We start from the raw sequence: 13,984 nt of genomic DNA on the forward strand, positions 1-13,984 counted from the left end.
AAATATATGATATTCAACTATAGAAACAGGTGCAATGTGTGTATTATGGGCATTACTTACCATTAGTCTCTGATTTTTTCCCCATTGCTGATACCTGTTTGAAAAAGCAAAAAAGCCATTATTAAAATCCCATGTAGGAGAACATTGCTATTCATAACAGGAATAGAAAATCAACCCCATGCAAAGGATGGATGTCCACACATAACACAGCTCTGCCAAACAGGAATATAAAAGCCAGACACTGCTTTCTGAACCTCACTGTGCTTTTTGCTCTAGATAAAAAGGTGGGTGAGGAACAGAATATTTTCATCTCAACACCTCCCAGAAGTGTTTTTACCTTAGAAGAAGCTGCTGGCTTCTCCACTGACTGCTTCTCCCAGAGATTGCGTTTGCCAGATACATCTCCTGGTCTTAAATCCTGTATTTTAAATGTCAGAGAACAGAAACCAACATTAGCTCAGGTTTATTTTCCTTTGTTACAGAAAAGGTTAGAATGCAACTTCCTCACAAGAGAATTTGAGGAACATCCTCTAGAGGTAAATATTACATCGTTTATCAGTTATAAAGAATAATATTTCACAAAATAACTCCAAACACATCCATGTTTTAAGACAAAAAACAATTCTGTTGCATCTATTTCATATGGCACAGACTGGCCTTTACTCAGTATGCTCAACTTAGGGAGTGTAGTGAACTGCACCATCAGTTTTTTACAAAAAAAAAACAAAAAAAAATCCAATTTCTGCAGAAAAAACCCCCACATTTTCTCAGGGACAGTATTTCTGCTAGGGAGGAATTCAAAAGTAGCTTGTCTTGGTTATTTTAGATAAAAATCAAAATATTTTATTTTTAAAATTGTGCAAAAAATTTGAGTTAGACTTTTAATACAACAGAAAAGCAGATCCTACATCCTTAAATACAGGTTTCAGCACTTATCACTGTAGTCCTTCATATCCATTTTAATTTCCCTTGCATCCTTTGCAACCTTAGGATGTGCCCATCACTAGCCTGACAGGAAAAAAACATACCAAAACAGAGGTAAAGTAATTAAAGAATAGTAGTATTCTCTGAAAATGAGTGTATTATGGAGACTTTAACCAAAACTCTATAAAAATGTCAATTATTTTTTGGGGAAAAGGAGGGCTGCAAATGAAAATGACATCTGCTGGGGAGATGGATTGGTATCTACCTCTGCATGGCAAATAAGAGACTCAATTTTGGATATCAGTGCTCTCCTTTTCAGCAAGTATTCCAGTCCTGCACAACCTCCAGGATTTCCTGCTGGCCATCCAGGGGTGTAGGGAGGGAAGTTTTCTGCACATGAGAATTTCTACCTGTAAAATGCTCAGTGATGAATGGGAATGAGGTTCCTGCAAGGGGTATTTTGCAGAGAACTGGTGAGAATTTGCAGCCACACAGGGTTGCTGATGGTCAGAACTTGCAGCCAATTCTGCACTTTAAAAAGGGAGGTCATTAACAAAAGAAGGAGGAAAGCAGACAGCTTTGACCTGATCACAAACCCATTTCCATAGTCCTGAAATGATTTGTGATCTGTGATTTAGGTTCATGGTAAAACTGAAATATTTGCTCTGCCCCTGAATTCAAATATTCAATATTCAAACCCCACAAGAATCTTGATGGTCACAAAAACTTTGAATGTTCTCTGGCAGAATGTGATGGAGGTGAGAAGTTATTTGCTAAATAAGAAATTCTGGGCTTCCCTTCGATTTATCCTGACTAAGAAAAAGTAAAAATCACACATTATAGATGTATATAAACCTTCATAGCCAATTATAAACAGATTTACCTGACCAACTTAGCAAACAGACCCCCAAAGAAGAGGAATAGGAGGAGGGCGTGATCCTTCAAGCAGAGACATTGAAAGAAGAAAGAGCAATCTATTGAGAAAGAAGGAAATTAAGACATAGATAGAAACAGTTGGCTGAGGGAAAAACAAGAGATTAGTTTTACATTGACTAAAAGATGCAACTTAAAAGAAAGAGAAAAATCTGGAGGCAGGGTCCTATAGTGGACAACGCTGCAAATTTCAAACTCCTCTTTAGGACAAATAGGAGTGTGAATTGAGAAAGTGTTTGCACTTTTTATAAAGGGCAGGTGAACTGGCAGAAAAACACTGCACAAGGATATGAGAAGAAATCAGTTCTTGAAAAAAAATCCTGGAGCTGAATCATCAACATCAGAAACAATTCTCCAATATGGACATCCACATTCTGGTTCCTCATCCTTACCCTTCCCCACCCCACAGTTACCTCTTGCTGCTCCTTCCCACATTCTGAGTGATAATAATGAAATAATGAGTTTATTATAAATACCTCAACAGTATTTTCTGCTCTGATTCTGCCTGAATTAATGGGCAGGCTAAAGGGCCTTCATTTGGAGGTACATTTAGGCTCAGAAAGAACTAAATTATTCCAGCTGTGTTTTAAAACATACTTGGAAGATTTTTTTTACAGGGCAAGGGCCAAACTCCAGGTGTGTGCAAGTGTGCAGCCTAGGGTCTGTGGCTGGTCATTTCTAAATTGTAAATGTGAATTCTAAATGTAAACCTTTCACAGGTGGTGAGTTAAAGTCATCCTCTGCTTCTCTGAGCTTTAAGATGAGAACTTCCCTGTTTCCTCTCCCCATTTTCTGACTGCCAAGGAGTCTCTGTGGGCTTCCAAGAGGACACAGAGTTCCTCCCAAGACCATCAGCTGGTGGAGGAAGCTCCCTCTGCCCCAGGAGAGAAGAGAAGGCTGTTCCAAGTTCACTTACAGAAGGTTTTGGAGCAGGGGATTTGTTGCTCTCTGGGGTCTTGGTCAACCACTCGTTGATACGACTGGAGACACCAACCTTCAGTCCAGCAGTTTCCTGCAAAATGATAAAATCCAGTTACAACACCTTCAGAATGGCTTTTGCTCTGTTTACCATGGTTTGGATTTAAAAGCAAAGCCAAGTTTAGCAGAGAGGTCCTCACTGAGCCTGTGGCTGGCTCAGAGACATTGTCCCTATGAATTACACAGTGCTGCTGCCCTCTAGGTCTCAAAAATTATACAAAAACATCTCCACTTTACTGCTACCCCAGTAATAAATATCAGACTAATAAATAAAATAAAATAAAATAAATAAATGTGTTGTTTCTACCACAAGCCCAAACTCCAAAAATCTTTAGCTTAAAGAGAAAACATCAGCTCAAATCTACTTTTTTTCTCTTGTTAAACTAATTTTTTTTTAAAAAGCACACAGTGGTACTTTTAAGAAGTGGCCTAGAATTTAAAACAGTAAATCTTTAAAAGGCAAGAACAAATTAATAAAATGTAATTACTGTCTGTAATAACCCACTTCAATCCGTGGCTCATCAATTTGCCATTTGATAAATGCTCAGCAACTCACATCAATTTGCAGAATGAAAATGTTGCCTTAAGGATTTACATAGAAAAGATAAAGGCCTCACAAATACTTCTATGAATTATCTAGAAAATATCATCCTTATCCTGCCTATTCAAATCTCTTCTGCTCCCCAGAAGAATTTTGCCCTACTCAAAGAATTTCTTTGTACTCTGCTTGAATGCCCCAGATGTATTTTTCTAAGATATCCAATGTGGCTCTGGAATGTCTCATAACTGAGCTCAGTAGGTCACTAAATTCTTCCATTATATTTAATATTGCAGCCACACCATCTTGTGGATTTCTGAGGTCTTCAGGATCCTTTGGGATATTCTTCAGCAGTGATGTCAACAGGAGCAGGCTGCCTCACTCAGAGGAACACAAACAGCAAGGTCAGATCCAGAGCATAATCCTTTATAATCACTAGGTTTAATTAAGCACATACCTTATTTGGTGTTCCTGTCCCAGAAGGTGATGAGAAAACATTCCCTTTCTCCCACATGCTCTTGATATTGCGGACACCCTCAGCTGGAACGTGAAGGTCAGAAGCTTTAGCTGGTCTTGAAGCCTTTGTGCCCTGGGGAAGAATTGCCAGTTGGTGTTCACCCAGCTGTGAAAGTGGCTTTTTTTTATATATATATAATTTTTTTTCTTTTTTTAAAAAAATGAATTTAAAAAATTAAATATTTATTTAAACATTTTATTTTTGGCTCGCTTATTTTCGCGTATATTGCCTTCCTAAAACCCATGGCAAACCTTAGCTCTGCACACAACTGCCCCAAGGCTTTAAAATCATAGTTGGCACCTGGATCCTGGAAAATTGGCTCTTTTAGGGACTGAGCTAGGGAAATCCTTCTGCAGAGGCAGGGGGAAAGGCTGCTCTGTCACTCAGCATCACACTGCTCCATCTGCCCCAGAAAACTGAACCTCAGCATTGCAGGGGTGAATCTCAGCAATTACAGTGTGCTTGAAACAAGGTGTTCTTTCAGAGTGGAGAGTTTTGGGGTGTTTTTTTGGGGTGTTTTTTTTGGGAAATGTGTCTTTTGCATGGTCACTAAAAACACCAGGCCAAATTCACCCTCTTCCTTCTTTTCAAAGTTCTTGCACATTTTACATATCATAGGTTTGATGAGAATAAGAACCTGTATGAGTGATGCTTTGCCTCTCTAATTGCAAAGCAAGTCAGATTTGGCAACTTATGGATGTATCAGAAGCTCAGCAAAGGAAATATTTCAGGTCAGATGGCAGCTGGATATAGCAGCATCAATCTCCTATTTGACCTTGGACAGAAAAAGCTCTCAGTTCTGGCTCTTAGGCACAGTTGCCAAAACCACCTGGGGTCAAATTCTGTGTTTTGATGTGATTCTGACATCCCTTTTGTCATTTCTCTGCAGAGTATGTCTTTGCCAAGGAATTTCACTGTGAGGTGGCAGCCAGCAGCACTGAGCCAGGTCCTTGTTCTTCTAAATAATCTGCCAGGCCAGCTTTGCTCAGGATGACCACCAGCTCTGTGCTGACAGAACACATCTCTGTCATGAGATGAGAGATTGCCTCTCATCAAGCAGAGGATGTGACTGACTCAAGGTGCTGACTGAACCCTCCAAAGCTACTGCAAGCTTACAGAACAGAGTAAATTGCAGCAAGAAAGGGAAGACACAAACCTGAGGTTTTTAGATACACCTCTAGGTGTTGGTTACAGGTGTGCCTCAAGCATTTTGTTCTTGAAGTCACATTAAAGAAGAGTTTGTGATCAAAAAAAAACACCTGCAATTCTTGAATAGTGAAACAAAGGCTGATTAAAGGCCACAAAGTAATTAATAACCAGATCCATTTACTGGAATTAACTTACCTCAATTGCACTGGTGTATTGCTCAAGTCTACTGTCAATCTTTGAGACAACTGCTGTTGTCTGGGTGGGTTTCATACCACTATAGGAAGTGGGGAAAAAAAAAATAAATGCAGGAGTTATTTTCTCTCCACTTAAACACTACTGTTTGCAATAAACTTATTGTTTCTTTGCTTTACCTCTTTTGAGCAGATTTGTTCAAGAATTCCGTTCTCTCCTCTATCTAGAAAAGAGAGGAACAAAAGCTTTAAGTTTCAAGTTAATAAAGAGCCAGCCTGTGCAAGGCCAGCCTGAAACGTCATTTCAAATGTCAAAAAAGTCAATCTGAGAGAGATACATTCCAACAGAAATGTCACAGACATACACAAACAAAGGTTTTATAGATAGGAGCCTCTTGTGCTGCAGATTCATAAAAATGGATGTATTTTCTCCATGAATGTTTGCACCCTACAGATTTCTTCAGTGCCTCACATGTAACAGGAGAATAAATGAACAACACAGAAAGAGGAAATGGGAAGGAGTTTGTCTCGTGGAAGGGACTGAGATCCACTAAAACCTGTGTCATCCTCACATCTCCCACACAAGAGCAAGGATGTATCTCTTGATACAGACAGCAAATTAAATCAAGTTTTTCTGAGATGAGACATCAGACCAGGCCAGGTTTGGAGCTCAGCCACAAAGCCTCCCTTACTCATGTTTTTGGAGGACACCAACAATTTAAATTTGAGCTCCAAAACACCCATCAGTATAAACCCTGCTCACCTTCAGGCAGGGTCACTGCTGAATCAGTATCTACCAGCTGTTATTATACAACCTGATATCTGACATTTCATCATTGTTTTCTACTCTGAAAATAGGAAAATATTGTGACATTTCCAGGGAGGAAGACTCATGAAGGTCTCATATGACTTCTGTCAAATCTCTCAATACTTTGAAAACAGAAAACTCCATCCTTGAATAAAGTTTTAGAACATTTCACAGTGGGGAAATGGGGAGTATGTGCAACTATTTGTATTCTGGGTCAAGAAATATTTTCATCAAACTTCCTCAAGTCTTATCCACATTGCATTGTCCCACTTCTCACCCCAGGCTCTACAGTTTCACTTAAAAGTAAAATACATGCAAGCAGCTCCAGGGGATTGAAATGATTAATAATCATCCTTGGCTGGATTCCTGGGGATTCCCCAGTCCCAGCAGGGTCTGACCATGTTCAATTTACTTTAACTGAAGTAAAACTGCTCTGGCATTCGTGCCTTTAACACAAGGCAGTGACAGCCTTTCCTTTAAATGGTTCTCTCCAGTGCCTTTAGCATCCCAGGCTATCCCAGAACACCAAATCCCACAGCAATCCCATCAAAGGGCATGCAGGGTTTATTTCTCAAGCCCTTGCAAGCAAAAGTTCAGTTCACTTGAGTGCAGAATTTGCCAAACCAGCTCGCTGGAGGAACTCCAGCTACCACCCATCCTGCTCAAAGGCACCTCTGAAGCTCTAAAACGCACACACAATTTACAGAGCAGTTTCCATGAGCACTTTTAGCTGCCAAAACACGAGCTGAAAGCAGTCCTGAGTGCGAAGATGGGATTTGCTAGGACAAATCCTGTTTCAGTGGAGAGATATCACAAGGTGGCAGCAAAAGAACGGCAGGAGCTCTGCACACCCACAGGAACAGGTTACAGCTCTTTCACCCACAGGAGTGCAGCAATGCCACAAAAAGCAAGGAAATGGTTCAAAAGTGACCAAACAGACCAAGGATGGTCACCTCAAACACGCTGCCTCACGTCTGCTGAGGTATAGTAGAAGTTTTCCCCTGATTTTCTGTGTCAATGCATCCAAATGATGAGTTATTCCAGCAAGAGCCCCCAGTTTGTCCCCAGTTTGTCCCCAGCTTGTCCCCAGCTGCATCAGTGAAACCCTGGTGGGAAGCAGGGACAAATAACATGGACTATCCCAAAGAACCAGGACTCAAGGATATTGCCCAATAATTCATTTACAGGATCTTCACTCTCTTTTATGTGCAGGTAGGAGAGATGCTTCTGCACAGACTTGAGTGGGCACTGGTGGAAGAGGTGGGAAGGAAGAGGAATATTATCCCTGTAAAGTAAAAGGACAAAAGTGGGGTCATTCTTCACCCACTGGTAACAGAGGCTCTCAGAGCACCAGCTGTGGGATCAGGAAAAGGTCAGGGGTTGTTCAGAAGAGAAAAGTGGAAAAGCAAAACCAGAAAATGAACTGGAAGGAGTCAGGAAGAAACCCTAAGAACTGAGCAAGGCCCTCTGCCTTGCACAGAGGGATAAAATATCTTCTGCACATTTGTGTGAGGATTTATTGTGGAATATCCTCCCCAAAACATAGCAGAAGCAGACATCAAATACACCCAGAGCAAACAAACCCATGCACAGGTGTATTCAACAAATAAGTCAAATACATTTACACTGCACAGAAACACCTAAAGGTCATTTACTGCACATCACACAAACTCCATGCAAAGAACTTAAAACATTTGGCACATACAGTGAACAGTATGACAAAATAGATCTGTAAAAGAAACAGGCAAAGCAAGGTGGTTAACAAAAGATGTTTTCTCAGTTTCAGACCAGGAAATAAAAATAATCTTTTTACTGTATTCATCTGAACAGGATCTTGTTGAATAGCATGGGCTGTGTTTTGTCACCATGGAATACTTTCAGAACACACACTCAAAAAAGTCAACCTGCCAGCCTCTAATTAAATTATGACCAGAAAGAATTAGTTAACACACAATATGAGATCATGACTCAGGAAACAAAAACTATTGGATATTCCCAGTAAAACACTCTTCACAGAAAGGTATTGCACCATTTTTAGGAGTTTTAAACTGGGTATTGGATATTACACAACAGAAACTCGCAAACGGATCCATAGAAAACTCCTCTCAAAAAATGTGTCAGGGAGGAAGGGGAATAAAAAATGAACAGAGGGAGAAATGAAACCCTGTATTTTGATTTTACCTCATATCCAACATGTGGAAGGACCTAGTGGGAATCCATTGGAGGAGCAGTCCCTGGGAGAAGCTTCTCCTTATCCTCCCTGAGTGGCTAACACAGTCTCTTGCTTCATTAAACACAGTTATGCTTTTTCCTGCTGTCAGCAGCATCTCAGCAGAGTGTGCCAATTTAGAATTTAGCTCAGTTTACCTTCCAGACTCAAGTGCTGCCATCAGCATCAAAGATGGGGAAAAACAAACATCACACATCCTGCTCCTAGCGTTCTGTTTTCCCTCGGCCACAAGAATAGATTGTGTGCAAATTCTTTCCAGTCACTGCCCCAGCTGTCAGGTATTGAGAGCAATAATCAGATAGGACAAGACAGGCCTTTAAAGAAAAGAATGTCTCTGAAAAGTCCTATCTTCTGGCTCAGCTGTCAGCAGTGTCTTGCAGAGGGTTCTGGCTGGCACATCAGCCCCTCTTTGCCAGGATATGTTTTCTGGGACATCCCAGCCTCCTGCCACTGCTCCATCCCCTCAACACCCAACTGCTTTTGCATTTCTCCAGGGGTGGTGTTCATCCCCCAGAGGAGAATTAGCACTGGAATATCCTGTTCTCTCCTGACAGAACACAAGGACTCAGTAACCTTCCTTCCCAAAGAAAACACCAGGAATGAACTCCTCTAAAAAGCAAAATGATCAAAGATTTTGCAGGAAATTTCATGCTTTGAGTGCATCATGTTTTGAATCAGCTATATTAAGGAAAGGACAAGCACCAGGTAGATGTGAGAGCAGCAGGGGCTGTTCCAAGCTTTGTTCTTATTTTTAAAAAAATGAAGATACAGGACAGAGGTTGAACAGAAGTTTGGTACCACTGCAGCCCACAGGGTGTTCACCCAGCCCTGAGAAATCCAGGCTGCTTCTGTCCCTGAGCTAGTGATGAACTTGGCCTGCATTTATTTGGCATGTTTTCTTTTCACTGTCCCCTCAGAAGGAACCAACCCTCGTGCTGTCACTCCACTTCTGGTGGCTCTGCTGAAGAAGTGTCTCAGGTTTGAGGGAAACAAACCTTAATTATCATTTTTTTTACCGTATTTACCAGTCAAAACAACAGGACTTGTCACAACTGTGATTTCTAGAGGTCAGACTAGACAATCCCAGAAGGTTTGTATAAATATAAGCACGTATGCATGTTTTGTATACATATATATATATATATATTTCCTTTTGGGCATCCAAGAGCTGTGTCATACATGGAGAGGAGCTGCACATCTTTGTCTCCCAGCCTAGTCCTGCCTGAGGGACAGCTGCAGCATCCAGAGGATGCCAATATCCCACACTGCTGCTCACTTAAGCTCCCTTCTTTCCTTTTTTCTCGCAGCTCCCTTGGCAATCAGCACACTCAAATTTCCTCACACTAGCCACTCCTATGAACTTCTTTTTCTTCCCAAAAGCTTATCACATCAGGAAGGACAGGGAAAGAGTAAAAAGGTGCTTTGCCAGATTGTGACCCAGGAGAAGTCAGAACGTGCTCATGTATCACACATTTTTATTTTATTTTAATACTGAACCTCCCTTTTTTCAGTATTAATTCCAACCACCCACCCACAACGGTGCATGTGGGATTCTCACATGACTCATGGCAGATCTAACAAGATGATACATCCATCAAGGGAGAAAACCTGTGCCAGATGCTTTACAAATCAAAAGATAACTTGGGCAGTGCAGAGCAGACAGTGAGAGAGCTGCGTACCAAGCAGCTGAGACCAGCCTGAGAAGTCAGTCCAAATTAAAGGTAACAAAATAGACTTTCTTCTAATTACTGAGTTTTGACATCAAGTTTCACATCAGGTTAATAAACTGAGATCACTCTCCCCTCAGCTCTTGACCACAGAATGCCAAGAAACAGTTTTAGGGTGTGAACTTCTAGAGTATTGCATATCTACACTGGCCACCCACAGACACTGGACTGGAATCTGCAGAGTATCACCAATTTCTCAGACAGAGAAACAGAGAGGAAAAAAATGTCTAGAGCTGCATATATCAGGTTTTGTAGCAAACAGCTTCTACCTAACAAGACACAAAACCCAGCACAAAAAAAGGAAAAAAAAAATTGTACCTTGGATGCCTAATAACATTTGAAAAATTTCAGCTTTCCTCTGAAAATACATTTAAAATAGTGTAGCATCAGCACAAAAGGTATCTGAAAGCTTTTAGCCTCCTGCCAAGTCTGGTGTTTTTTCACACTTTCCCCAAAATTAGGATCAATATCCTTTTCACTTTGTGTTTTCAAGTACAATTTCCTCCATTCTGAGCCTTCTGTGAATTAAAGCTCCAAATGAATGTCATAAAAGATATCTCAATAAACAGAAGGAAAGGAAGCCCTCCCAGGAGGGCTGGGAAGAAGCTGTACATTTATGGTGTCTGTTTTAGACATCATCTTTAGCAACCAAAATGGCAAGACCAGGTTTAACTACTTGGGGCAAGTCCTGAAGCTTTGCAATCTTTGTTTACAGCTGTGTGCATTCTGTTCCAGCATTCAAATGTGTCTTAAAAGCAAAAGGCAAATCCATTCAAAAACATTTAGACTCTGAGTTTGCTAGAACTGGACCCAAAACAGACCTGAATCCCCAGATTGGACCAAAGTGTAGCTCTCTGTGAGTGGAAAACTGATTTTGTCCAAATGCAATTTTTCACTCAACAGTTACAGTTTTAACCTCATGGAGATCCAGTTCATGGTTCAATGAGCTGCTACCTGGTTCTTTTCTCTCCTAGCTCCCACTAAGTGGCCTTTTTGACAAACATTTTGGATTCTTAGATGACTGTTGAAGCAAAATGAAAAAAGGAAAATGTCCTTGAAAACATTAATAGGTCTGCAGTTTGAGCTTGAGCTGAGAAAGGAACTGGACTGAATTCCAAAACAATACTCCCAATAATTCCAGTGGGGCCAGGATTCCTCTTCCATGCTGAAAGACCATTTAATTGATTTATCACACTTCTAATATAATATAGGCCACAAAAGGCCATTTAGAAATCCTGCAGCAACAGAAGGGTGAGGTTTGTATTTCTTGTTATGTAAGAAAATGAAATCCAGCCCAGTACTTCTAGATGTTATTTTTAGGGGGATTAGACATAAGCTAGAATTCCCATACAGCTCAGTTACAATTAATGATGATTAGGCTGAATATGCTTAAGGACAAAGTAATCTGGCAAGCAAGAAAATAACTGTGGATGTGGAAGGAGTGAGGGAACATTTGTGACTTTGTGGTCTTAAAAGATCTTTTCCAACCTAAATGATTCTATGTCTCTCCTCCAGCTCACAAAGCACTGCTAAAATAAATTAAAAACAACACAGTAATGCAGCTCAAGGTTTCAAAAATAATTTTCTCTTGAAGATCCTTTTTGGAGATTCTTCATCAGGAAGAGACAGCTGCCAGTCTAGTCTCTATTTTTAGGAAGGAACTCTAAATTTTCAATCATCCCAATGAAGTCTTTCAGCCAGAGGGTTCAGGCTAAGTCTATCAAAGCATTTTCTTAGGTCTGGTTGCTTTTCATGTTGGATTGTTGGTTTGGACTACAAACCCCATTGTTTTTTATGGTTTTTATGTTTTTAAATAGATGCTAATGGGGAGGTTACCTTGAGAGATGAGCCTTTAGGACTGAAACATTTAAAGGGCTTCTTGTCTTCAGATACACCATCTTCTGGCATCTTCTGGCGTTTCTCAGCAGCTTCAGCCCTTCTTCGTTCGATTTCTTCCTTCATCCTCCTCTTTTCCTCCTTAAAAAATATCAGAACTTTCAGAACTACATCACCATCACAGCCCTGCAAACATTTACCAGATTTTCTAAAAACAGCTTTTTATGCCAGTTGAAAAAGTTCAGTGATCTGCCTGAAATGTATAACGGTGTTAATGCCAATCCATCAGAGTGTTAAGGATGCCAGGAACACAATTAGATCTGCCCTAGATCCTCCTCACAGTCAAGTCACCAAATTTATCTGTCATGCAGTTCCACTTAAACAGAGAAAAAGACTCGAGCTCAATTCCTCTGTATTCTCACGTGTCACACTGGTATTGTTCTTCTGACCCTCCACTCTGACACTTATTGTGCCAAGGTTAATATTTAACATGGAAAAATCAGTAGGTGGCCAAGGAACCCAAGATTAAATGCTTGCAGATCTCCCTCCAGAGCTGAGTTTTGCTTCACCAGCTACAAGTCAGACCAGAAACCCTCAAGGCAGCCCCAGTGTGAGCACTGGTCAGTGGGTCTGGCCAGCAGGGTATTGTGCAATCCTGCCAGCTACTGAGCTCTGCTGGAAAGAGCTCAGTACATTAAAGGAATTGGCATTCAGCTGCCAGATACTATCAGTATTATTCATTTACCATTTGTTTTCCAAACAACTAGGATTCCTAAATGATGCACCAGAGACTTGGAAATCCTATTTGTAGAGCCCCTTGGCAGAGGAAGTACAAGAAAACAGATGTGTTGGATACTCAATATTTAAATAGACAAGAATATCTCCCTAATGAGATCTAGCCCATTGTAACTATATATAACATTAGCATTCCAGCCCATCTGCAGCAGATAAATTTTGACATGCACTTTGTAATTCTATCTGTATATAACGTCAAAAAAAATTCTGTGGCTATAGCCCTGCCCCAAGATTTTGAATCCCCAAGAAGATAAGAGCTTTGCAGCTATCACAGCTGAAATCCTGACTCGTGGAAACAGATATTGGAGCCCTGTCCTTCCTAAGGCTAGAATTAAAACCTTTTTTCCTACTCTGGATGCTGCTCAGGTCTTCACTAGACAATGCTGCAAAGAGCTGTCAACTAATGTGAGGAGAGTGGAAATAAAATAGAAATAATGGAATAAACCAAAACTCCCTATTTCACACTTACCTCCTCTCTGATTTTCCTCTCGGCCTCCTCCTGCTTCTTCTTCTGCTCCTCTTCCTCCAGGATTTTCCGGCGCTCCTCCCGCCTTTTCTTCAGCTCGTCCAGCTCTGCTGCCGCCTCCTGCTGCTTCTCCTTCAGCTTCTCCAGCTCCTCGCTCTCGTTCTCGCCGCGGCGGCGCCGCTGATCCTCCAACCTCTTCAGAGCCTCCACGCCCGGCTTGGCCTCCTCCGCGTTCGCGCTCCCCTTCGAGCGGCTGGGAAGGCAAGGAAAAGAGAAACGGTGCCATGGCATTTCCCTTCCCGGCCACAGCCACCTGCTCAGCACAGCCAGGCGCTCCAAGGTCCTTCCAGAACCTTCTGGCCCAAAATATTTCCATCAGGAGTTGTTAGGTACAAGGAGCAGCTGTGCCACGTTCAGCGCTGAGGACGTGTGCCACCCCTGTGCTGTGTGTCACAAAGGATGTACCGACCCTTTGCTCTCCAGAGTTACCTTCTGGAACCCTTCTGGATAAAGACAAGCACCTCTGGGGACAGAAACATTTACTTGACTCCGGGAAAACAGGAGGAAATTGGAGAGGGGAGAGAATCTTCCAGTCTCATCAATGTTTTTTAAAAAAAAACCAAAAAAACCTAAAAAAAACCTATAACACCCATCCCTAACCCCACCAGCATGTATGAACAGAAAGGTTCATCAGCTCTTTGGTTCACATTTCATAGGGAAAATATGAGGTTTTGGTAAGGAAATGGGAATTATTAATGGTAACTTTCCACAGGAGAGGAGGGAAGGGAAAGGGAAAGGGAAAGGGAAAGGGAAAGGGAAAGGGAAAGGGGAAAAAAATGAAAAGGAAAAGGAAAAGGAAAAGGGAAAAGGAAAAGGAAAAGGAAAAGGAAAA

The 13,984-nt window shown here is 41.3% G+C and overlaps 1 protein-coding gene across 6 annotated transcripts in view; it reads right to left on the reverse strand.

The window, feature by feature from the left end:
* Positions 1–13,984, reverse strand: part of CALD1 (caldesmon 1) — a 171,228-nt gene that overhangs the window by 3,432 nt on the left and 153,812 nt on the right. For all 6 annotated transcript variants that reach the window (XM_015627956.3, XM_015627960.3, XM_015627957.3 and 3 more), the window contains 8 exons: positions 13,096–13,345; positions 11,832–11,972; positions 5,411–5,454; positions 5,235–5,313; positions 3,831–3,962; positions 2,774–2,869; positions 338–418; positions 61–94 (listed from right to left, as the gene is read on the reverse strand). In XM_015627956.3, the coding sequence (XP_015483442.1) occupies positions 61–94; positions 338–418; positions 2,774–2,869; positions 3,831–3,962; positions 5,235–5,313; positions 5,411–5,454; positions 11,832–11,972; positions 13,096–13,345 (857 nt within the window). The remainder of the gene's footprint in view (positions 1–60; positions 95–337; positions 419–2,773; positions 2,870–3,830; positions 3,963–5,234; positions 5,314–5,410; positions 5,455–11,831; positions 11,973–13,095; positions 13,346–13,984) is intronic.

The sequence above is a fragment of the Parus major genome, chromosome 1A, assembly GCF_001522545.3.
Source record: "Parus major isolate Abel chromosome 1A, Parus_major1.1, whole genome shotgun sequence".
In the NCBI taxonomy this organism is placed as follows: Eukaryota; Metazoa; Chordata; class Aves; order Passeriformes; family Paridae; genus Parus; species Parus major.